The 27,187-nt window shown below is 39.8% G+C and overlaps 1 protein-coding gene across 1 annotated transcript in view; it reads right to left on the reverse strand.

The window, feature by feature from the left end:
- Window positions 1-177: 177 nt before the first annotated feature.
- The window catches only part of LOC125229585 (tyrosine-protein phosphatase non-receptor type 14), a 29,214-nt gene continuing 2,204 nt past the window's right edge, over window positions 178-27,187 (reverse strand). Inside the window, exons 2-11 of the mRNA XM_048134459.1 lie at window positions 25,173-25,339; window positions 23,976-24,177; window positions 17,176-17,321; window positions 12,288-13,740; window positions 11,119-11,343; window positions 9,458-9,547; window positions 8,763-8,846; window positions 7,233-7,383; window positions 1,726-1,889; window positions 178-609 (exon numbers count right to left, since the gene is read on the reverse strand). Coding sequence (XP_047990416.1) covers window positions 481-609; window positions 1,726-1,889; window positions 7,233-7,383; window positions 8,763-8,846; window positions 9,458-9,547; window positions 11,119-11,343; window positions 12,288-13,740; window positions 17,176-17,321; window positions 23,976-24,177; window positions 25,173-25,339 — 2,811 coding nt within the window. The 3' untranslated portion in view covers window positions 178-480. The remainder of the gene's footprint in view (window positions 610-1,725; window positions 1,890-7,232; window positions 7,384-8,762; window positions 8,847-9,457; window positions 9,548-11,118; window positions 11,344-12,287; window positions 13,741-17,175; window positions 17,322-23,975; window positions 24,178-25,172; window positions 25,340-27,187) is intronic.

A 27,187-nucleotide genomic window follows, 5' to 3' on the forward strand; every position in this document is an offset into this window, starting at 1 on the left:
AGAATACCTCGTAAACTCAAGATCGCGGTCAGAATACCTAGTAAACTCAATATCGCGGTCAGAATACCTCATAAACTCAAGATCGCGGTCAGAATACCTAGTAAACTCAAGATCGCGGTCAGAATACCTCGTAAACTCAAGATCGCGGTCAGAATACCTAGTAAACTCAATATCGCGGTCAGAATACCTCGTAAACTCAAGATCGCGGTCAGAATACGTAGTAAACTCAATATCGCGGTCAGAATAACTCGTAAACTGAATATCGCGGACAGAATACCTAGTAAACTCAATATCGCGGTCAGAATACCTCGCAAACTCAAGATCGCGGTCAGAATACCTAGTAAACTCAAGATCGCGGTCAGAATACCTCAGAAATTCAGGATCGCGGTCAGAATACCTTAGCTCAGGATTGCTTGGGACACTGGTCTAAATACCTCCAAATCGTGGTCTAAATACCAATACTAATACCTCGAGATAGGTTCAGATGAGTCTTGATTGCTTGAGATAATGCAAGAGCAGTTGGTGGAGGAACTTGTATTGTTGCACGTTGCTGATGAGGTTGGCTCGCTGCTGATGCAGTAATCCCATCGTGCGCGGGATGTCTAGCTCCTGAAAGGAAATGTTTTGGTTAATGTCCAATTACTGCCGTTTTATTTTATAATACCAAAGATGGCTGCGGCCGTACCCGAGCATTCCTGCACAAATGTGGATGGACAGAATTTCCAGGGTGCAGTTGCGGGGCTCCTGTGCAGGACATCGAGCACATCGTTCAGCACTGCCCTATCAGCAAATACAGTGGAAACCCTGCGGACTTGTTCACCCTGCATAATGACCAAGAACCTTAGAATACCTTTGTAAACGACTGAACAATTAAGCCATACGAATAAATAAATAAATATCAAAGACAATATATTTTTCCCCTCACTAGCTCGGAAACACGTGTTTTGTCCTTTAATACCAGCGGGTAAAAACGCATTTTATCCACTAGTGGGTAAAGTGATTTGACCTTGAATAAAGTCAAATTAACTGCTTTAAAATTGATAAAAGTAGACGAATCCAGTAATTAAGATAATTTACCACTTGTGGAACTACTGGAAGTAGTGATAAACGCATTTTTTTGCGTTGTAGTTTCCTCGCTATAGTGAGGGGAAAAGTTTTGTATTACACTCGGGTGCATATGTATTTTACTTCTCGTGTGTTAAAAAACTCGCAAGTTCAGGATTCTATTCTCGAACCACTCGCTTTGCTCGTGGTTCAACTATAGAATCCTTTCGCTTGCTCGTTTTTCAATTCCACACTCGGCGTTAAAATACAACTTTGCCCCCTTGTATAACAAATAACTAATATACCTTCGTAAAAGACGGGTAGAATATAGGTACTATACCGTACCATAAATAAAAATTATGTTCGTTTAGATGGCATCACATTGGTTGATATTCGGTTAGAGTTAAATCAATATTCAACAATTTTATCACTTATCAGGTAAGGGGCACGGGTCAGAACGGAAGTTCTAAATGGTTTAACCCTGTGTCGAGAGGTGGCATGTAACATGACTGCAAAGTTTACTATGACAATAATCCTTTATCCATTCTCTTTGACCACAGCCACAGCATACGTGGGGGGGTTACTAATAAATGTGACAATACATGTTAAATGGATTCAAGTTTGTGTGCGGTTAATATGTGGATGGCCCAGATTAAATACTTGGGCGCTTCACTTAGGTACCTGGTTACAGTCGACAATGTGCAGTAAGAGCGCGGCGGCGGTAGCGACGCCGGCGCGCGCCGTGCTGCCCGCGCAGCTCACGAGGAGAGGCGCGTTGTGGCCGCCCAGTGCGTCGGCTTCGGTCTCACACGCTAGGCGAAGACCGTTCAGTTCAGCTAGAAACTCTGAAAAAGGATTCTTGGTTGTAAAATGTTCTACTAAGACATCTGTAATAACAGATATTTTAAACTAGCTTTTGTCCGCGGCTTCGCTCGCGTTAGAAAGAGACAAAAAGTAGCCTATGTCACTCTCCATCCCTTCAACTATCTCCACTTAAAATATCACGTCAATACACGTTTGCAGTGAAAGACGGACAAACAAACAGACACACACTTTCCCATTTATAATATTAGTATGGATAAATACTTAAATATTAACAGTATATATTATTAGTCATAGTCTTTAGAATTGTTCTTCAGCGTAGGACACAGACCAATACAACAAGACGGCCCTTACAGGGCGACTCGCGGTCACCAAGCATACGACAAATCAGGTTTATAAAAGTTTGAACGCGTGCGACACCGATCAGTAGCGCCCAAGTATACGACCCGTTAACAGTGTTCGTGTCCGCTCGGGAAAAAATCTTAAATAATCAAATTTGGTTGCAAACAATGGTCTCTTGCAGCATAAAGTGGTGTGGCAAGTCTTCTAACACTTCTACATATAAAAAAGATGGAATAACATTCCACAGTTAAGTCAAATTAATTATTTTGTTGAATATTGTTTATTATCCGCGGAGTTCATTTATACTGGTCAATATGGTTGTACGCGCCAGTTGACGGTACTGTCAGAATCCCAGGAATCCATAAATAACTCACATACGTTTGTTGTTAACCATAGTCTTTAATGCACTGATTTTTGTACTTAATGCAATTACACGTGTTGAATAAATAATCTAGGTCGCGCGAGTGCGCATATTTGCGTAAAGACATTGCTACAGTATATGCTATATCTACGCTGTACGATAGCTAGATCGTACATACTGCCACTTATAAAGCAAAACAACGAGAAGCAACCTAAGAGTATGCAAAATTATAAACGTTAAATAAATGAGTAAAAACCATATGTCAATTTAACAAAGAAATGCTATAAAAATAGTAGTGAACACTGTAAAAGAAGGTAGGTAAATGATTATGTTTCTTCATTTAAGTCCCTAAAGCTAACTTTTCGTCTCTGCTGTGGCGTCATTGGGATGTCCGAGAAGGACGTCGCTCGCTGAGGCGCCGTGCTCGTCGTCGCAGGACCGGCCGCAGGGGTCAGTGATAGTACTGCTTGCAGTGGGGTGTCAGGTTGAGTAGGCGTCGACTTGCGTTTCAATTTGCAAATAGCAAGTATAATAGTTATGGTTGAAGTAATTCCCAATGCAATGTAGATTATGACGTAATGTGTGGTGTCATTTCTATCAAATGTGTCCAAATTTGCTTCTTTAATGGCCGTTAATTTCTGGCTTATGTCAAGAAATTCTTCGTTATGATCTTCTGTTAAAATAGGAACATCTTTCGGTAAGGATGTTTTTATTACTTCATTGATCGGTGATATTTTCGGAATTTCCATGTACAAGTCTTGTACAAACATTTGACTCTTGTAATCATGTTGTGAATGTATGACGAAGGATTTTCCTCTTATAGCGCATCCTGCAGGAATTGTGACCAGACCCGTGTCGATCAATGTCTCAGTGGATACGCCGTTATCACATATCACGCGTATCGGGTGCTCTTGGCAGTAGGAATACAGCCAGGTGTCCTGTGCATGTAATTTGATCCACCTGTCAGCGCATTTCTTGGCTGTCGCTTGGCAATAAGGTTTGTTATTGTTGTTTAATAGCAATTGCATGTCACAAATAGATTCACCGACTTTCATTGTGTATACAGGGTGATTTAAAAGGACAGAGCATTTTATCATTTTTGTGAGCGCTGCATGCGTGAATGTCAGTTTCTGTCATTGGAATTATGGTGTCTTTCTTGACGTTGATTGCAATGTATTTCGTTGCTGTTGAGATGTAAAGGGCGTTGTCTCCGTTTCTGCGTGGAAGGTCGATAATAGCGTCTAACTCGAACTGTTCACGGTTTAATAATGGTAGGCGTATCTCCATTATTAAGGTCTTTCGAGTCACTTTTACGTGGATATGGAGCAACCCGTACAGGTCTTCAGCGCTGTCAACTGGAATGGTGAGTAAATGCACGTTTAATCGACCATGGTATATGTCAGTGACGGTGTCAACTAGGGTATCTTGAATTCTTCTTAAATTTGAGATGATGACATCCGCCGCTACCATAGACGAAAGTAGCGAAAACGAGTTCAGTAAACGTAAACTCGTGGATTGTGCTTGATTCACATCTTCGATTAGATTATGGACGGTTTTTGCAATTGAGTCAAATTGATTCTTCATGATAATCTCGTTGCGTTTGAGAATATTGTTGTGAGCTTCAAGTATGGATGTCTGGTTTTTGTACAAGTTGAAGATGTGATCTTCTCGCTTCGTAATTGTGTCAATATCCTTTTCGTATTTTTCTGCAAATCTATCATCAAGTACGCCAAATAAGGTATTAGCTAAATAGCCGACTCCATTGGCTAGACCTCTTCGTTGGCGGTTTGTGTTAGGGTGACTTGTCAGCAAATCGTTGTAGTGACGCAGTTCATTTAACTCGTGTTCGAATCGTCCGTAAGTATTCTTCGGTTTTCCTGAAGTCAGAGTCTTTCTTGAAGTTCGTTTCCACTCGCTGAATAGCATCGATGATCTCCCTCTGACGTTGCAATATACGATCGTAATCATCCATGGCTCTTCAAGCAGGTATGATTTGTCAAATGTCAAAATGTCATAAAGTACCTTAAATAGTACTATAAATGTCAATGTCAATAATGCAAGTGTCAATAGCAATAAAATGCCCAATGTCATAAAGTACCTTAAATAGTACTATAAATGTCAATGTCAATAATGCAAGTGTCAATAGCAATAAAATGCCCAATGCAAAATGTCAAATTCAATAGCTTGTCACGGTTCCTTAGTAGGTATTCTTGAAATCCATTGTGCGACACCACGTCCTCTCAACTAAGTTGGTGAGACCCGCTTGTGGGAGGCCAACCGAGTTGAAACGGTAACCACACTAACTTTCTCTGAACACCATCACTAAGCTCGAAGGACCAACATGTACGCGCCAGTTGACGGTACTGTCAGAATCCCAGGAATCCATAAATAACTCACATACGTTTGTTGTTAACCATAGTCTTTAATGCACTGATTTTTGTACTTAATGCAATTACACGTGTTGAATAAATAATCTAGGTCGCGCGAGTGCGCATATTTGCGTAAAGACATTGCTACAGTATATGCTATATCTACGCTGTACGATAGCTAGATCGTACAATGGTTGTACTGAGCGGCGCCGAGGCGCGTCCATCCCTTTTTGCCTAGTTAACAATGCGATATGCTATCCCTTTCACGTAAACGACTAGGGATGGGGCCATGTTAGTTTATGTCTGTTGCGGGAACTTCGTACTGCCGTTCGTACCATGTGCTACCATTTTATGAAATATAAAAGAAAGCAGATTTGTAATTGTGAATAATTATCTATAATCTGTAGAGTCTGTAGTGTTATTTAGTTGATTGATTAGTTTAGAATATTTAGTTGGTAATTTAACTTAGTAAACGTAAGTAAAAATGCACAGTTTAGTTATTTGTTACTAGAATGATTTTTTTTGAGGTGCTATCACAATCATCATCCTCCTTGCGTTATCCCGGCATCGGCATTCGCCACGGCTCATGGGAGCCTGGGGTCCGCTTTGGAAACTAATCCCAAGATTTGGCGTAGGCACTAGTTTTATGAAAGCGACTGCCATCTGACCTTCCAACCCGAAGGGTAACTAGGCCTTATTATAATTTAATTATAATATTATAATTTGTTGCAAAACAAATTCATCACAGTACCTACTGGTACCGGTACCATTGTTTATAATAGACATGTCCCATTCCCATCCCTATTGCTAATCGTAAAGGCGCGCCATTATTTGAAACGACCAATGGCAGCACCGTGCGCGCCCGCCTCACCCCGCAAGGATTGGTGATTTGCGTCTCGAACAATATCGCTTGCAATAGGCTTCTAGTGGGGTGTTCTGTGGCGTTGGAAAAGTAAATGTAATATGTAAATGGTAATGTTTGTACTGACTCCACGAGACAGGCCTAGCCTAGTGTGGTGGTCGAAGGAAAAAAGCTTTTGTAACACTTTTTGGCAAATAAACTATTTTTTTTTATTTATTTTTTTATTATAGGACATTCTTACACAGATTGACTAAGCCCACGGTAAGCTCAAGATTCTCAAGAAGGCTTGTATTGGGTACTCAGACAACGATATACATAGAAATGACTCAGGAACAAATATCTGTGCTCATCACACAAATAAATGCCCTTACCGGGATTCGAACCCAGGACCGCGGCTCAGCAGGCAGGGTCATTACCGACTGAGCCAAACCGGTCGTCAAATAAATTTTCAACCATGTAACCATGAACCCTTAGGGTTTCCCCAAAACCTATAGACGAGGAATCGTTTCTAGCCGACCAAAAATTGGTCGTTAGCAATTTGGCCCATATTCTCAGCTTGATATGTGTTAAAATGTCAAATAATAATATTAGCGCCATCTAGCTGAGCGTACCCCAAAGGTGTAATGCCATCTAGGCCACCGTACCTTTTTCTGTATGGTACTGAGGTACGTTCTTTTCTTAGACTTTATCTGTCTATACGGAGTTACATATGTCTTTGATAAAACTGTAACTTACCGAGGAATGGTTGAACGAGTTCAGGTGCGGGTTCGTTCCACAGCCTATAATGAACGTGCCATACTGTTCTCGACCGGCCCCCACAGCGTACTCTCAATTGAACTGAACCACTCCAAGACGCGCGGGATTCACGCATGGAGTCACTGGGACCTCTGATAACTTACCGAAGAATTCTAGATATAATGGACATGCTAAAGTTCTCGAACGGTATTTGCATTGAGCCGCCTGAATCCGTTTTCACATTATCCGATCCGATATCGGATGTCGGACCGATATCCCATACATTACAAGCGCCATCTTGGATTGTTATATTGAAATCCTTCCGACATCCGATATCGGATCGGATAATGTGAAAACGCACTTAGGATGCGATTCACTTCACATCACACATGAAGTCACCAGAAAAGTACCAACTGTTAACTCACCGAAGAATTCTCAAGTCGATAATGGATATATGCTACTGTTCTCGAACGGTGTTTGTACTGAGTCGCCCCAGAATATGAGATAGGCCTGACTTAGACGGCGTGCGAACTCGCATGCGATTTTAGTTACATTGCGGGGTGTTGAGGTTACATACAATTTTGCACAGCCATCAAATGCCGCAATGAAATAAAACTCGTATGCGAGTTCTCGTGCCGTCTAAATGGGCCCATACACATCCCAACACACATGAAGTTAATAGAAATTGTTTACTTACCGAGAAAAGGTTGAACGAGTTCAGGTGCGGGTTCGTTCCACAACCTATAATGAACGTGCCATACTGTTCTGGACCGGCCGCCACAGCGTACTCTCAATTGAACTGAACCACCCCAAGACGCGCGGGATTCACGCATCGATGTTACTTGAAACTGAAACGAGAGAACAAGAATGATATAATTTTAAACAGTTAGGCACTGGTCTAGGGCGTGCGAACTCGCATGCGATTTTAGTTACATTGCTGGCTGTTATAATTTTGCACAGCCATCAAATACCGCAATGTAATAAAACTCGTATGCGAGTTCTCGTACCGTCTAAATGGGCCCTTAGGCACTGGTCTCACCAGAAGTGAGTAAGCTATGAGCTATCGCCGATAGGAACTAGGCTTGTGTCGTTCACGAACTATGAACTGTTAGGAATAAAATCCCATCAATGACCGAAATGAAATGAATCTTTCCGTGCTCTGAGAATCGGTCTTTGCTCATTTAGCTCAGTATAGGATCGCCGAGCGCGAGCGGTTTGGATCGAGAACGAGTGTGTGACTGCGCCAACCGAGAGCGAGAGCTGCTTAGCAGAGCAACAAAAAAACGTCAAGTTTTCATAATTAAACTTCGGTTACTTACAACCTTTCGGTCCGGAATGTTGCTATCTGTGGACTATTCGTATAATTTTGACACTATTCGGTCCCATTCGTTCTGATCTTTCCGACCGCAGTGGTCGCTGGTCTGGCTGAACTAAATGAGCAAAAAACCTAAAAGAGCGAACTAGTTCCTGGGACTCCTGGGAGCGATTGAACGAGATCGGAGCGCTCCGATCAACGAACGAAACGGCACAAGCCTAATAGGAACGAACAAAACATAGTCGCTCCCGTGTAAACAAAAGAGAGAGCGAGCGATTTATAGTTCATAGCTCGGCGACGAACAGGCTACTAGACTCGTATCGAATTTAGCACATCAAGTTATTGTTTTCTGTAGTATTTGACTTCAGAAATCAATATTTATAGCTTGCGGGCATTAAAAGTGCGTGATGACTGCGTGTTTTTAATTAAAGATGTGTGTATGTTTTTTTTTTAAATTATGGACTCCGAAAACGGTGTTGGCCAATGGAGTGACGTCACATAATTCAGATCAACTATGGACATTAGAGGTAGTAATCTGATCTCCATAGAAGCAACCTCTATTGTATTAAAATTCATAGTCGTTGACGGGTGTGACAATGTGAAATATTTTTTCTAAATATATATTCTATAGATTAATATGGCTGATGTTGTCTTTGCCTGATCACGTAAAAGTAAACTTTAAATAATTTTTTTGCGGGTTTTTCAGTCGTAATAAAATATGGTACTATTTTTTTTCGTTTAATTAGACAGTAATATGAGACATACTTTGAAAAAGGGTCAAGTAGCCTACTTTAACATCGTCGCGTCTCTTTATCGCCGATAGTTCATCACTTACTTGTTTTTGATGGGACCAGTGCCTAAGTCTTCCATTGGTATTAAAAACTAAGGAACAATCAATAATGTGCGATTTACCTTGCCAATGTCAGCAGTACAGTCTTCAGGTGGTAAATAGTGTGGCCGCTCAGCGCCCACGCGAGCCAGTAGCCTACTGCCGACCTGAACATTATACAACGTAGGTATTATTTGAAAAACACCTTATTTAAATTATACAATGTATATCGGGTTCGGATGACATAAGATCGGATCCCTTTGATTGATGACTGTAGTCATTTTTTACTAAAAATATGGAAAAAAAGAATAAAAAAATATATTTTCGTGATCTACAGGCGTACCTATATCTCGAAATGGTTTTCGATTTAGGGACATTGAACAATTTGAAACGTTGTCAATTCTGAAACGGTTAACTTTCAGGGTTTTTCACGAATGTCGTCAATAGATAGGTTAGGTTTGTTTTATGGAAATCCTGAAAAGTTACGCGTCTCTGAAAAAAACTAAATTATGACTAACGAAAATGTGGACAAACGATACCTTAAATGACTTAAGAATTTATTTATTTATTCAGGAGATAACACAGAAGACATACATGGAATGAACATAAAGACTTAAAAAAACAAATATCCTTACATAAAGATGCTTCCATATACGTCATCTCACGATTAATGGGAACCAATAAAGACCCACATAAGATACTAGCAATATAACACTGTATATAAATATACGTTGCGAGAAAAAGAATAATAGTTTAATAAAACATTGAAATATTTTACCTGCCACGCGCATTCCCAGAACATAGCGGCTGGAACGTTCTGATCCACCTTTGCGACTACGTAGAATCGCTGCGTGCTGCCCACGGTCATCTGAAATAAACTTATCAATTCAATTTCTCTATATTACTAATACTACATATGAGGAGTGTCTTTTCAAAAGGGCTTATTTCCACTTTGAACTTTTTTTGGGAAATCGAGAAAAACATAATTCCACGGTATTGATTTTGAAATTAATATTTAATTTGCAAAATTGTAATATTGTAAGTTGACGTTAATGCTATGATTACATCAAACGCAACATGTGTACCTAAATCTTATACTATTAAACGAGCAATTCTTGTATATTTATTTATATATACCGACGATCTCGGAAACCGCTCTAACGATTTCGCTGAAATTTGTTATGTGGTGGTTTTCAGGGGTGAATAATCGATCTAGCGTAGCCTTAGATCCCGGAAAACTCGAATTTTCGAGTTTTCATGAGTTTTTCTTTCGCGTTTGTAAACGTAAAATATGGTCCTTAATTTCGCCGCGCGCGCATCGATTCCGATTAGCTCAGTCGTACGAGGTCGGTCTAATGTACGCAGATAGATCGTAGGTGTCAGGGTTTCGAATCCCGGCCAGAAATTAAGTTTTTGTTTTTTGTCTTTTTTTTGTTTTTGTATTTATAAGAGTTTTTTTTTATCTAAAGACGTGATATATTAAAATAGAACCGAGCGAAGCTCGGTCGCCCAGATATTAAATATTTAATTACCATATGTTTTTGAGAATTAAGCACTTTTGGTGCGAACTCTTGGGAATTAAGCCCTTTTGTTGTGGCTTTGTAGCGTAAATGTTATTATTTTAAAATAGTTTTATTTTATTTTTGGATTTGTATTAACGTTAGTTGATATGAATGTTGTTGTAATACATACATTGGTTTATCCACATAAATAATCATTACACATTTTTCAAAATGTGTTCTAAACTTTGATGTTAATCTTTTTTTTAAAGATCAAGGCGAGATTTTTTGAACTTTTATCTCAAAACAACGCGTACTTTTCTATACTAAGAACAACTGCATTCATAGTTAAAAAAAAAGAAAAAATGGAAATAAGCCCTTTTGAAAAGACACTCCTCATATAGTAATTTTTAATATACAGTCGACTACAAAGATATGTATACACTTTTTCACCTTATTACAATGCAATAAGGTGAAAAAATGGATACATCTCTTACAGACTGACTGTACATCATCCTCATTGCGTTATCCCGGCATTTGCCACGGCTCATGGGAGCCTCGAGTCCGCTTTTAACAAGTAATCTCAAGATTTGGCGTAGGCACTAGTTTTTACGAAAGCGACTGCCATCTGACCTTCCAACCCGAACGGTAACTAAACTAGGCCTTATTGGATTAGTCCGGTTTCCTTGTGTTTTCCTTCACCGAAAAGCGACTGGCAAATATCAAATGACATTTCGCACATAAGTTCCGAAAAACTGATATGAACCGCGACCTTCGGATTGAAAGTCGCACGCTCTTACCGCTATCGCTAGGCCACCAGCGCCAATATAGACTTATGGTAAATTGTTCATGGTCAGACCGTTGAGAGCGTGTTGAGATAGCAACTCAATTCGAACAGATGAATCTTAGAGACATATTATACATAGTGATTGTAACTTACCGTGATGTGTGACGCGTTCATATACCCATGTGGGTTGGCCGGCGTAGGGTGTAGCTTCACCCTATTATCCTCATAGGGTAAATCGTCGGTGCTGAGACCGTTTAGGGCAGCGTGCTGGGGTAAAAGCGCCGTGCGGACCGAGCCCCCGGTCGCGCGGCCTTTGGGGATTTGCTCGAAGGCGAATGAGAGCTGATCGTCAGACATCTTGCGTTCTAGAAGTTGGCACTGCGAATAATTTTCATTTGTGAATTTTAGAATCTGACTTTTTCGACTTGCTATTGCAATGTATCTTAAAAATATTGAAAAGCTGCCAAATAGTGCCGTAGCTATGTATTTGGCAGTTCTTTTACCCCTTTAACACATTCACTGCAAGTGTTGGGATTAACAAAACTAATTCTATCTTACTCGAACAAGCATATTGTTATACTTTCTCTTTCATACATGTAAACTATTGAATAAAAAACAAGAGCCCATAGTTCTAATGTTAAGGACTTCGCTTGTACTTCAGCCCCTTGGTAACTATTCATAGGAGTACACCTTGCCTTAATATATTTCAACTCTTATAAATCGACATGTTTCTTTAAATTAATTGCCCAAAAATCTAATATTAGATATGATTTTGTACGTAAATTAACACACATACGTGTGGCCGGCACCGAACGTGTTAACTGCCATAGTCTGATATATATAAAACAGATAAAATAACAAATTTTGTCGACATCTAATAAAAAAGACAAAATCCTCTCGTAGTTTTGTACCTGCCAGCGATACGAGAACGCTCGATGGAACATTCTAAGCGGTTAAAAGGTTAATTATATGTTTCCACAACTTGTTCGACCGATTTGTCATTTTATCACAATATTTATTTCGTGTTATGCTGTCTAATCAAGTCCTCATCTCCTAAAAGTAAAGCTACGCTAAGCTGCTTAATCAAATCCATCCTCGAACAATGTTCAAAGTAATTTTTGACCAGTAGCACTACATAATTTGATTTTCAGATAAAAGTATACAAAACAGTTGATTCAATTTAAGATGAGGATTTTGATTCGATTAAGCAGCATAGTTCAGCTTTAGCTATAGGAGATGAGGATTTGATTAGGCAGCATACCACCAAAATAAATATTGTAAAAAAAAGATTATACATCTAAAATGTTATCAACATTACTCACCATAGTTTCTTTGGTAATACTGGGCGGTAGCGGCTGAAATTTCGGCAGGCCGGTCGACCACCGGTGCTTATTCGCCGGCTGGGGCTGCGGCTTCGCTCGATCCCTTCCTAAAGTCGCACTTTTCACCTCTTTCCTCCCCATGAAAACGCCCCATCTCCGTCTCTTTTTCTCCTTCGAGCTCACGTTACTGTTACTACTCACGTTCATAGTAACACTGCTCTTAGTCGAGTCTAGTTCCACGCTAGTGCTATAAGTCGAATTCATGACAGAACTGGACAAAGCTGAGTCGTTCACGCGTATATCGGGCACGCTTATACTTGTCACGTTATCGTTCGTTTTTATCGTATTGTTGTTCGACACCCGGTGTGTCGAGAGACTTTGGTACGGAGTTTCGTCGTAATTATTATCGTTATTTAAAGACATTTTATCGATCGATAAAGCAACGTTCTCGAAATCGTCTTTGTTTATAGACCTATTTGAGATGTTTAGGTCTTTAGGTACGCTGGATTCGCGGACACCTTTTATGATTTGTGCGTTGACGTAGTGACTATCAGGTTCGACTTTTATTTGATAAGGCACGTTTAGTAAAGGTTTAGAATGGTTCCCATACTTATTTATAGTCGGATGGCTTCCATTTCTTTCGTTTAGTCTATTTATTTCATCCGTAGTTGTCAAGCTTTGTGCTCGGTCTCTCATAGTGACTTTGTCTTGCCACGGTAAAGGTACGTTTTCATAAATCGGTTCTTGAGTATCGCTGAGTTTGCCAGAAGCTATTTGCTGTTGTGGTAACACTAAATGCCTTTGATAATTTAGTCTATGCATGGGCATGGAGTACATAATATTCCCTCTCTCATCATAAACCTTCTGTATGTTATCAGAGATATGTTGATCGATCATGTGATGTGGATTATGATTTAGGACTGAATTAAGATTGTTATACGTGCCATGTGGCATAACATTAGGCCTATAATTTACCACTGGATTAGGTATGTAACCTAATCTATTTAAAGCAGTTCTTGTTGAGACTAAATCGGGACTAGAACCTGACACATGGGAGTTGATATAGCCCCTGTGGTAGTTGAGAGCTTGGCTGGCCACAGCTAAGTCTGGCGTCGAGTTTGAAGCCAGACCATTTGAGGGGTAAGGCGGGGGCGGTTTGTACACGTTCACATAATGCATTGGTTTGACGTCTGGATGGACCGCTATTTGGTAATTATTCATGTACTTCAGTCCATATAAGTAGTCATCTGTAGCGGCGGCCTGGTTGATTGTATGCCTGGTGACGTCGGGGTAGTGTATGCGGTGTATGTCGGGGTGTGAGCCGTATGCGAGTGGTTTGGCGACGGCGTGGTGGTTCTGGTAGCGTAGTTGTGCTTCAGCGCGTTGTTGCTGGTACTTCTGTTGGACGGCGGTCTCGTAGTCGGGCGCTGGACGGTATTGGGGTAGCTGCGCTCTGGAATAAAATAAAGGGGCTGTTTGTAAACCGAATGGCATCCTGTTTAATCGATAGTATCCATTTTAAGTTTCTTTTGGTCAATGTTTAAATATCTGTCGGCAAATTAAAATAAGATGGTCAATTGACTAAACGGAGGCCCAGGTGCGCGTCAGACCAGTGACGCCACCTAACGGAACTTCGGGGCGATGCGGTCGCAGGTAGTGAGAAGGCGGTACGGCCGGTTCACTGCGGCTGCACCAGCATCGGCATTCGGTTGCGAACCTCCGACGGATCGTTGTGCCTCTTGTGATTTGTTTAAAATTGAATAGTTAATATCATTGTTGATTTATTGAAAGTGATTATGTATTGTTTGTTGTGATCAATATACCGCATATTCAAAGTATTACGTTGTTTTGCTTACAAGCGCCGATATGTCTGATATTGAGGAACCTGTATATCCTAGCAAGTCTAGCCGCGGCTTTAAGCCGTCATCAGAAGTGACAAAAGAACCCAACGACCAGGAAAACTGTGAAAGTTTAGAAGGCATATCAACTGCGAGTGCAAACAATAATAACGCTGATGTTTTTATGCGAATATTGCGTAGTATGGCAGCGGCAAGTACTGCACAATATCAAGCAACTAATTCAGCGCCTGGGCCACCACTCAAGCTCATTCGTTTTGACCCAGACGATGTTGACGCTGACATTGAAGGATGGTGCAACATAAATGAGGTGATAATAAAACAAAGGAAGCTTCAAGGTACCGATTTATTATTGGCTTTAACACATGCATTGCGTGGTCGTGCAGCTACATGCTTAACAAAAATTAAAACTGACTGCATCAATTGGGACAGTATAAAGGAATTGTTATTATCCAAATTTGCTAAGCCAATGCTTATGCAGGACTACTTTGACAGTATTATTAAATTCCAAATAAATAACAAGGGAACTGCTGCTGATGCTGCTATACGACTCTGGCAATTAATTGAGAAGATTCCGAATATTGATTTACCTGAGAATGTGATTACTGGCTTTTCCATATCGGTTCTATCAAATATCGATCCGAATATTCGACGCGAACTAAATGCTCACATTATAACTACAAAATCTCAATTATGTCGAGTTTTGCGAGGCGTATCTCTAAAGAGGAAACATGAAGATTTAGAGCAACACACTGATTCTAAACGACCGCGGTATTTTGATTCCCGCACTTTTAGCGGCACATGTCATCGATGCGGTGAAGTTGGCCACAAGATAATGAACTGTCAATTGAATCGACCTTCGAGTTCACAGACTTCGAAGCAGCCCTCCTCTCGAACAGAAGAAAAGCGACCAGGCACCTGTTTTACCTGCGGTAAACCCGGACACCTGTCTTCTACCTGCCAAACCAGCAAAGGAAAGAAAGATAATGTACCAATCAAGGAAGTCAACTTATGTGCCAAGCAAGCGGTAACTGGTGAGTGGTGAGCTCAATGTAGCAGGTAATAGCTGTCATTTTATGTTTGATTCTGGTTCTTTATATCCAGACTTAGTGTAATGTAATCGCATTTCTTAAAATGTTTAATCTTACTATGTAATTGTCGCGGAGATCGCGAAGTCTGTTATTGTGGTATACTATCCAAACCGTCACTCTTAACGTATTCTTCACTGGTAACACTGGCGATAGAGGTGAGTAAGTGTCAGAGGTGACTGCGGGGAGAAAAAAGGGCGGAAACGAGATGAGACACGTGGAGAGAGGTGCTCTGAGTACTGGTACATAATTCGCCGTGTAGCACGTGTACGACGCTCTTGGTAAGTGAGACATTGCTATATTTGATATACTCATGGATATTGCAGTGACCATGAGTTAACGGCTACCTTGAGATAGAGCTGAGTTGTTGAGTTGAGTGATATTCTGTGTGTAGCTCAAGTTTGAATGCAACATGTGAGGTGGCTGGTATGTTATCGGTTTGAGTTAATGGAGGTTACTTTATGGAGGCTGATGGATGAGCTGTAGGGGTTGTTGTGGAGGCTCGTCGGGGACCACATGGTTCCCACCTCAGTACTCATCGCAAGTTCTTGAGCATGAGATAAGAGTGCTGAGTTGCGGGATGCACGATGAGTTCTCCTTTGGAGTTTCAGTTGTGCCGTGCATCCACCGATAAGAGCCACGGGACTTGGGGCCCTTCTAATTTTCCCTGAGAGAGTTTAGAGGTTGCATTCATAACAAGAGATGAGATCGAATTAGATTTGAGATGGAATTGTACGACCATCGAGTGTTGATTCATGGTCGGTGCAATGGCTATATTGTATTACTGTCTTATATGTATAGATCCATGTAGCCAGATTGATGTTACATCCCTTCTAGAGTAAAAACTCCGCTACAGTAATATTAGAATAAGTGTTGGGGTGTTATGTATAGATATGTGGGTACTTATAATATTGTAGGTATACCTTCAGTCTTGAATAAAGCATCAGCTGTGTTAACCAATGTGTGATGAAAGTTATGCAGAAGATGAGACCGTGTCGGCAAATGAAAGCGACACTAATGAGAGTGGGGTCCTATGGTGGTAGATGTTGAGGTACATAATGAGATGGATGACATTCCGGTAGTCCCTGGGACTAGCCGAATGTGAGGCTTCATTATTTTGTGTGATGGTTTGCTGCATATTTGTTGACTGGCTGTAATCTACTGGCTTGCCTCACTCTATATGAGTGTCGGCCCCCAGATAGAGGCGCAGAGCTGTAACAAGTGCAGAGTTGAATGTTGGAGTGATGATTCGAATCGGCTGTCAAAGTGATGTTATGGAGGATGGTTAACATTAATTGGTTGTTATGGCAGTATATTGTATAGTGATTGATTACAGATTAAGCGCCCGAGGACGTGCGAAAGTCAGGAAGGCCGTGTCGGCAAATTAAAATAAGATGGTCAATTGACTAAACGGAGGCCCAGGTGCGCGTCAGACCAGTGACGCCACCTAACGGAACTTCGGGGCGATGCGGTCGCAGGTAGTGAGAAGGCGGTACGGCCGGTTCACTGCGGCTGCACCAGCATCGGCATTCGGTTGCGAACCTCCGACGGATCGTTGTGCCTCTTGTGATTTGTTTAAAATTGAATAGTTAATATCATTGTTGATTTATTGAAAGTGATTATGTATTGTTTGTTGTGATCAATATACCGCATATTCAAAGTATTACGTTGTTTTGCTTACAAGCGCCGATATGTCTGATATTGAGGAACCTGTATATCCTAGCAAGTCTAGCCGCGGCTTTAAGCCGTCATATCAGTGCGTTTTTCAAGTTGAAACAGGCGGTTGAATCTAAACAAATCTGACAATACATTTTTAAACGATGTTGGAGATAAATTTTTTTCACAATTCGTCAAAAAGCTGGGGTGGTTTTTAAACCAAATGGCACTCTGGTTAATTGTTAGTGTCCATTTTACCACAAAACTCAAAGATAGGGCTTCGGTTACCTGGCCCTTGGTGGAAGTGCGTCTCTCAGCTCTAGACAGGAGGTGGAGTGTGCTCGATGTGACAGGCTCAAACTGGACTCCAAACGTGAACTGCTGGCTTCTCTGGAGTCTAGTTCTTCGCGACTGTCTGAGAGGCCAATTTCCTGCTGAAAGAAGAAATGGTAACATATTAGACATATAGTCTATTTTTTAATCGATAAAATTTAAGTTAGGTTAAACTTTCGTGAGACATATTCAACTATTTAAATGTACGGATGTGCCAAACCAAGTTAATATCGTGGTTTCGTGATTGGCGACGTGTTTCGAGTCATGTGGGGACCCTTCATCAGACAGGAGTGCCCGCGGCGATAACTCCAACCCAAACATGTCGCCAATCGCGATATATTAACGTGAGTACATCCGTTTATTTAAATATTTATGTTCGGTTAAATTATAAAACCGACATAAGACTACAATATTTTATCATAAATTAAAAAAAAACTTATAGTCTTCAAAATAAAAATCCATCTGCGTTTGGCCAGTTTGTTTACTAAGATTGATACATTTGAAGTATCACCTTTTTCTGGACATGATAGGTCATTATCTCTTTCGACTGCCGGTCTCATTGTAAAATGTAAATACAAAAAACCGGCCAAGAGCGTGTCGGGCCACGCTCAGTGTAGGGTTCCGTAGTTTTCCGCATTTTTCTCAAAAACTACTGAACCTATCAAGTTCAAAACAATTTTCCTAGAAAGTCTTTATAAAGTTCTACTTTTGTGATTTTTTTCATATTTTTTGAACATATGGTTCAAAAGTTAGAGGGGGGGGGGACGCACTTTTTTTCCTTTAGGAGCGATTATTTCCGAAAATATTAATATTATCAAAAAACGATCTTAGTAAACCCTTATTCATTTTTAAATACCTATCCAACAATATATCACACGTTGGGGTTCGAATGAAAAAAAAATCAGCCCCCACTTTACATGTATGGGGGGTACCCTAATAAAACATTTTTTCCCATTTTTTATTTTTGCACTTTGTCGGTGTGATTGATATACATATTGGTACCAAATTTCAGCTTTCTAGTGCTAACGGTTACTGAGATTATCCGCGGACGGACGGACGGACGGACGGACGGACAGACAGACAGACATGGCGAAACTATAAGGGTTCCTAGTTGACTACGGAACCCTAAAAATGAATGTTACATGGGAAGAATGTCATTGTTTGTCTGTCGCAGATTTTTTCGTCAAGATGGCGGTCTTACGATTTCACCTGGCACCATAACAATTGCGATTGTTTATATACTACAGAACAACCTGAACAACACTCCTTAATTTTTTTACCCATTTATGACAATTGTCATTCCAAGCTCCCCAAGAAAAAACTGATTCTTTAGTATCAACATTTTTTATTTAATTTACAATCCAGATATTTGCTTGTGCTTCTGTCAAATCTTTGCAATTAGCCATATCTACAGAAGCACACTACGTTACAACAAATCAAATGTCAGAAAGTATTTAAATGCACGAAAAGCCACAGTCCCAGGTTTATTTGTCTAAATATAATTTCATTTCAACACAATCTTTGTTCAAAACTGAACTGTCATCAGACTTATCAGCGTTTAAATAAAAACAAGGATTAGTTTTAGACTTCCTCCGTTTTTTAAATCTAATAAGACACCTGTCAAAGTCTTCCGCGCGATTTCACCCGGTAGGCAGCGGGCACCATACCGATCGCGATTGTCTAATCAGCTCGCTCGGAAGCGCGGAACTAACTGTTGCTTCCTCTATATGGATAAACTGTAGGGTTGTCCGTCTGTTACGGTTAGATAATTCTACGATTCGATTTATTATTGATATTAAATTAGGCAAAGGAAACAATCTGCTGGTGGGGACTCTTACGGCCCGGCCACGACATTGGTCTAAGCGCGACAGCGGTGAGCGGCAGCCATACGTGCGAATGAAAAGTCCTATCGCTGTGTCTCGCTCCAATGTATGGCCGCCGCTCACCGCTGTCGCGCTTAGACCTATGTCGTGGCCAGGCCGTTAGGATGCTCCACCACTGCTCTGACGGCCTAGACGAATGACAATTGACGCTCGACATCGAACGAAACGCAGTCTGGCTCTGTCGCGGCAATATGGAGAAGCGATAGAGATATGTATTAGAGATAGATAGCTACGATAACGATATTATCGTAATTAAGCGTTTGTGTATTTGGCTATGTATTAGGTAGTCTATTCCTTAATATCAGCAAGGGTTATTTATATTAACTATTCGTAATATAGATCTCATCAAATGCTAATCCCACTTCTTTTAAGATTTAAATCAAAATTTTAATATTTTCTTTCTTTTCCCTCAGGCTAAACTTATTCTTTCGACCACGAGTGCAACGCCTTTTAATGTTATTTCGAGCCATGCTAATTTTAGAAATAAAGCGTAAATGAGGTTAAGTATATTAATATCACTTGAAATTTCATTCTATCATCTACCTATACCTACTTATAAATATACGTTTACAACAAATAATATACATTTGGCTACAATTTCTATCAATGTATATGGTAGGGAATGCTTTATTTCCTTTGTACAATTAAGATTAAATAAATAATTTCTATTGATTTACGTAATAAAGTCAACTATAAAACAATCGACAACCTTATCGGTCTGCGCACAGCTATGCGAGGTACGTGCGCGGGCGCACTGATAGCATCTTGCGCAGTTAAGCACGACACACACACGGAGCATCGAGTCGAGCCGCAACGTATGCGCAGTTTGGAAATGACCTTCAAACTGCTACATCGATTTGAACCACCTTTACCTCAAGGAAACTCGCTTACATGTCATTAGATCAGACAGGCAGACAGACATTACTGGAGTGGAGGCTCATATAAGCGAACATATAGCTTGACAATAAATTTAGTAATGGTACTATTTTTTTTTATCATAGCAACACTTACTGGCCTCATACAAAACTGACTAAGTAGTTGCCACATGCAAAACGGTACCTATACATAGACAGTGGCGCCTCTACTATTTTCAATTTTTTTTTGCCAAGCAGTAGGCACGGTACCTAACACGTCACATGTAAATCGTCCTTAACAAGAGCATAAATGAATCGAACCACTATTGCAAAGTATTTGTACGGGTGTCGGCATTTTAATGGTTTTATTAGATACACGTGGAATGTATGCATTTTATCTCACAATCAACCGCTTTATAGTGTAGTGGATATATGATTGTTTATTATGTTATTGATACTATAGATGTTCAGAAGAGAAAATATGCGCTCCGTTCACACAACTGTAATAATTTTTTTTATCTAAAATGTACTTACTTTGACGACCGGTCTGGCTCCGTCGGTAGTTACCCTGCCTGCTAAGCCGCGGTCCTGGGTTCGAATCCCGGTAAGGGCATTTATTTGTGTGATGAACACAGATATTTGTTCCTGAGTCATGGATGTTTTCTATATATTTATTATATTTAAGTATGTATTTATCTATTTAAGTATGTATATCGTCGCTTAGCACCCATAGTACAAGCTTTGCTTAGTTTGGGGCTAAGTTGATCCGTGTAAGGTGTCCCCAATATTTATATTTATTTATTTATTATATCCGTCCAAGTGTCACTAAAAGTTAGAACATAGCAGTTTTGGAACAAAAACTGACATAGATAGATGGAAGCACATACACTAAACTAAAAAATACTACTACTTATAGACGGTCATCCAAATCTTGGCATTAATAACCTAACCATAAAATTAAAATTTTGAAAAAAACCCCCGACCGCGACATAGTGGACCGATTTTCATGAAATATGGCACACTCCCGACTAATTCACCTTTCAAACAAAAAAAAACTAAATGGAAATCGGTTCATCCGCTCGGGAGCTACGATGCCACAGACAGACAGACAGACACGTCAAACTTATGACCCCCCCGTCGTTTTTGCGTCGGGGTTAAAAATGGTTGGCCGTCCATAAATAATAATTACTTGGTGTATCTTTTCAAAACTCACTTGAATGAAATGAAAATAAAAGAGACGCAATTCCATATTTTTAATTTATTAGTGATGAATAGTGTATTAATATTTTAATTTATTTGTGGTGAGTAAATAATTAATTCCTAGTCAAAGGAAGTTATGCACTAGTCTTTTATATTTGCCAGTCGATTTTCGGCGAAGGAAAAAAAAACTTCTTCTTCTTCCTTGCGTTATCCCGGCATTTGCCACGGCTCAAGGGAGCCTGGAGTCCGCTTTGACAACTAATCCCAAGATTTGGCGTAGGCACTAGTTCTTACGAAAGCGACTGCCATCTGAACTTTCAACCCGAAGGGTAACTAGGCCTTATTGGAATTAGTCCGGTTTCCTCACGATGTTTTCCTTCACCGAAAAGCGACTGGAAAATATCAAATGACATTTCGCGCATAAGTTCTGAAAACTCATTGGTACGAGCCGGGGTTCGAACCCGCGACCTCCGGAATGAAAGTCGCACGCTCTTACCGCTAGGCCACCAGCGCTTTTTAAGGAAAGAAAAACATCGTGAGGAAACCGGACTAATTCCATTAAGGCCCAGTTACCCTTCGGGTTGAAAGGTCAGATGGCAGTCGCTTTCGTAAAACTAGTGCCTATGCCAAATCTAGGGATTAGTTATCAAAGCGGACCACAGGCTCCCATGAGCCGCGGCGAATACCGGGATAACGCAAGGAGGATGATGATTTGAATTTGTTTGTGGTGAATAATATTGAATTTCTAGTTATAAGTTATGTTAGCCTGTGTGGTGACGGGTTAAGAATTTCACCACCCCCTTTCTTCCCGTGGGTGTCGTAGAAGGCGACTATGGGATGTGGGTTAAATTGTGGCGTAGGCGAGAGGCTGGCAACCTGTCACTGCAATGTCACAGTTTCGTTTTCTTTCAACCCCTTATTTGCCAAGAGTGGCACTGAAGCTTTAGTAGTTTCATGTGTTCTGCCTACCCCTTTATGGGATACAGGCGTGATTATATGTATGTATGTAAGTTATGCACTAGTCTAGCGTGACTACTCCAATTTGTAAGTCTAATTGCATCACGCTTTATTTCATTCGAATCGGGCAATCTTTATTTAATGATGATTTAATAACGTTGCAGTGAAATACCATCAATAATTGGGTTATACACGTCTATTAGGTATACGTCTTTCCTGTGTACATAAAGTACAGCGGGGCAAATGTAACTGGTCCATTTTCGTCGATAAATCTAGTAAAGAAATAAAATGTACTTAATCACGTCCCATACTTTTCTATTAACCTGTGTAGTAAAACTTCACTTATCTGTACACATATGCTCTTAACAGTGTTAACTATCGATGTTAATTATTAAAATATTCATCGTTACAAATTAATTGGTCAATGGTTAGTGAATGGAACCCTTATGGAGTCTACTTTCTTAGATGCATTGCACGCTAATAGGTTAGCCACAATTAACATAACTGACAGTGTTTTAACTTCCTATAATAATAAAAAAATGATGACACAACACAATTATATCCTCGTAATCATTGTATCATCTAAATGAATTTGTAGGTCTTGTTGACAAAACGGATGGGATCTCAAATCTCAATATCCGTATGAAATTTTAGTTTATTTAATTCGGTGTTTTTATATAACTTACAGACGTAGGTAGTCGTACGCTAAGTGCGTCACAAACAAGGTTCGGAACCGGTTTATTTTTTCCGGTTAAAACCGGTTTATATCGATTTTACTCCGAACTTTGTAAAGAACGCGAACGTTATGAGAACTTTATTTTAACCGAAATAACCCGGTTTATTCGACGAGCGGCGAGACGCAACGGCGCCGCATATATACGTACGTTCACGCAGCGACTTTTTTGTTTGGTTAGAACAGTTTATTAACTATCATGCTGCGGAATAAACCGGTTTATTTCGTTCTATACCGGTTAATCGAACGAAACCTTTATGAAAGCGTTCCCCTAAAAACCGGTTTAAAAATAGCGGTTTTTCGAGCGAGAACGAAATTTAAACGTTTTGCCGCAAGTATATGATAACGGTTTGACAATTTAACCGGTAACCGAGCCCTGGTCAGAAAGGTTAGCGTTTGTTCTGGTAGGTAAAAAACAGATGGCAATCAATTTAGTAAAAGCCGTGCGAACTCGAAAAAAAAAAGCTACATTTTAACAGAATATCGGACAGCATCCGCATCCAGCGGCAAGTCATGGAAACACAGATTAACTAATCAAAATAATTAGTAAACGAAACGTAACGTTTTCGAACACTGGAGTCTCTGAATACCTAACTCCAGTTTCGGTACAAATCATTTCCTACAAAAAATAGATAAAATACTGCGAAATATAATAGTACTGCGATATAATTGTTCACGCTTGAAGAAGCGATCACGCGTCGCACATAACCGCCTCCATAACTGAGTTATGCGTTTAATATTTGCGAAAGAGGTCATGGCAGCAGCAACGTGGCCAAACGGTACGATAAACTATGTGTTTTTTTTACCTACGATGCCTGGTAGTTTTTAGACTATTTAGTTTTTGGTTCTAGGTAATTAATATGTCATTGGAATGAGGCTCTTTCTTTTAACGTTTACTTTACAGTTTATATCTACATAGGTAAGTAAGTAAGTAAACACTTTATTACCACAAAAACAAAACAGACAATATCTCACCTGGAAGTAGTGAAAGAAAAGTACGAAATACGAAAAGTATGCTGTAGTACGCAACTTCTCCACACATATTTTCCGCCTCTGAACTCAGTATTAAGAACGAAGCACTCTTTCATTCACTAGTATTTAATACTGAAGGTTTAGTTTATATCTTACCTGGAAGTTAGTAGTGGTATCATGTGGAGCATTCAACGCCTGTTGGTGCCTCATATGAAAAGTATGCTGTAGTACGCAGCTCCTCCAGACATATTTGCCGGCCTCTGGACTTGGTAGTAAGAAAGACGCGGATTCGTTCGCTCGCTGGCATTCGATGCTGAACGTTCGTTTGCGATTTATCACTATTGTGATGTCTGACCATCTGTAGACAAAAGGATTGGTATTATTGGCAGTTTCTACTTTGAAAATCAGGTAAGCATAGCATAATAATGGCCTAATAGTAACAAAATATGTCGAGCGAAGCCTAACGCAAAGGTAACACCGCTAAGTGTAGGCGTAGCCTAACGTACGATCTAAGGCCGGAGGCCCTGATCCCCCTGATGCCAAAAGAATGATGGGTTAAGTAGGTATACTCAGATTGCCGCAAAAATAACCGCCAGTATCTTATTTGTAGCGGCAGAAGAGCGTGTCGGTATGTTCGTGGACTTTGAAGATTAACATATTGCAGGTCACTGTACATGGCATGTTGTGCGGAATTCAATGTCCAAACAGAAGGTTCTCAGCTCAGTTCAAAGTGCTATCAGCTCCGCAGTCAGTGCTCGTAGAGCGACGTAACTGGCTCGCGATTTTATGCCAGCTTTAGCTTTAGTCATCCAATACCAGCGCCTTCAGCGCCCACAAGTTACACGAGCGAAGCGTATCACTGAGCCGAGACCCTTTTGTCCTGCTGCACTGCAACGCACACAGTTTGTATTTTCTTTTTCTTTTCTCTTTTTTGTTATTGTTGTTTTTTTTTACTGTCTCAATTGTATTTTACTGCTCTGTCTCTTTTTCTGTTGCGCCTAATTTGTGTGTTTTAAATTGTGTATTATATTGTGTGTGTTTGTTTGCAGTCTGCCAAATAAATGACTTATCTAAGTTAAATAAATAAAGCCTCACCAGTAGCACAGTATAATATCGTACAGTATGGCCACTCCCGCTCCCTGCTGAAAGTGCCGCCCACCCCCTCTCGGTTACCTCAAAGTTACCGCCTGTCAAAAACGCGAACAGTCGGCCTGTCATATATCACTCATACAAGCATAGTACGCGTTCAGCTACACGAGATTAGACTGTGTGCTAGGAACGCGCCTCTTTCATATATTTGATCGCCAGTGTCCGAGGTGTGCCAGTAGTTTTATACCGGGAATATGGGGTTACCTGTAGAAATGTGGCGTGTCGCTATTCTCGCTCAGTACTCTGATACCAGTGAGCGAGACGGCGATAGTGACCTCCTCATTAGTTCCCGCGTCCTTCGCTGAGAATAGCTCTTGGCCGTACCCTCGCAGTTGCTGACACGTAGTGATGAAGCCTTCTTCCGCTTGAGCCTGTGGGATGAAAACTGGTACAGTATTTGCAATGTAGACAGCTTGAATTTTTTTTTGTTTGATTTTATGAATCAGGTCAATTGACCTGTCCATCATCCAAATGTAAATGTTTTTGTAGTATTGGCTGTTGTATTTATATCTGAATGTTTTTCATGTTATGTCAACATAATATATTATTGTGCCTATTGATGTGTAATAGAGCCCTTGCTACTTCTGGAATGTTTGTATTTTGTATTTCATACCAGACACTAATGGTGGGAGACATATCTGCACCCAATCTGCACTTTGTAGTGAAATAGTAGTAGCCCAGTGTCCCAATCTCAGCACAGGCATTCCCTACTCTAGCTACGCCTTTAAAAAGGAGTCTAACCTTTTTGCATATTAGGGTATTTTGTCTGTAATTTGATTTTTTATAATTTCCGTAACACAATTTAGAACTTTTACTCATTAATTTGATCATACATCAAAGAGGTTTATGGGCATTTTCAGAATTTAGGACCCAAAACTTGCGAAAGTTATGAAAAAAAATTTACTCGCAGTCAGTTTTGTGACGACAATGTAATGTGTAATTTCAATAAAAATATTGTTTTTGTGTCAATTACATAAATTTTAAGCGATAATCTACATTCAGAACGTGAAAAAAAAATTTTTTAGACAGATTTTGTGCTTAATTTTTTATTGTTATTTTTGTTAACTTACGCTAATTTTGGGTACCGAATTCTGAAAATGCCCTTATATATCTGGTCAGAATCAATCAAAAGCATTCTTTTGAATATGCTAAACTCCCGATATCCACTTCAAAGTAAGTAACAGGAAAAATATGATATTAATATCATAGATAAACACTATAAACAGGTGTTTTTAAAATAGGTATGAGTAATTACCAAACCCACATAGATAACGTGCGCCTCAGGCGGGCCTTATCAAGGTATTCCATTGAATAAGTCAGCTGATATGTCTAGGTTTGTGCTAGGTATTGCACATTTTTACGCCCTCATACGCAAAACATATTTAATGGCGTAATTTTTTTTTATTATGCTTATCATATCATAAAGAAAGTATGTTTCAGAAACTTTTTAATTATGCAATTTCGGGAAGTTATCTTACTCTTCCATTTGGAATGCATTTCAATCTTCAATATTTTTTTAATCTGCAATTTTGGAAAGTTTCCTATATTGCATGGAAATATTTGTGAATGAACTGAATGATACACTAATTTTTGAGTGAAATCATAAGTAAAAATCTGACTGCAGTTTATCAAACCAACATTTCAATTAAAAGAACCTATAATTACCACCATACCCTATGTATTAATTACACCGCTAAAAAAGAGAAAACCATTCAAACTATGCCATGAGAATCTTCATAATATGGCAACAACTAGTAAACAATGATATCTCTATGACGCTCAACCAGAATAACTGGACCCTTGGTTAGTACAGTTTAGATACTAAATATAGATACGGATAAAGTGCCAAAATATGTATCCACACTCTTAACATATAAGCATTAAAGTTGTGTATACAAATTTTTGTCACTTTGTCCGCATCTATATTTAATATGTCAACTGTTTGAAGTTACATATAGGCAGGGTTGTATGTATTTTGGTTGTGTTATTAATAATAATAAATTAATAAGATAAGGTGAGCTAATAGCAGCAGATGTTGGCATGGGATAACATGCAAAACAGATAAAGTTCATTTCTCTGAATACTTGTTATTGTTTGAACAGGAAATTACTGTTTCTATCTGCATGTTTAACATTTTAAAGTAGCTTAAATAGGCTGTCCAAGGGGCCTGGCACACATCAGGGATGTAACGGATGTGGTTTTAACGGAACCGGAAGCGG

The sequence above is a fragment of the Leguminivora glycinivorella genome, chromosome 9, assembly GCF_023078275.1.
Source record: "Leguminivora glycinivorella isolate SPB_JAAS2020 chromosome 9, LegGlyc_1.1, whole genome shotgun sequence".
Classification (NCBI taxonomy): Eukaryota; Metazoa; Arthropoda; class Insecta; order Lepidoptera; family Tortricidae; genus Leguminivora; species Leguminivora glycinivorella.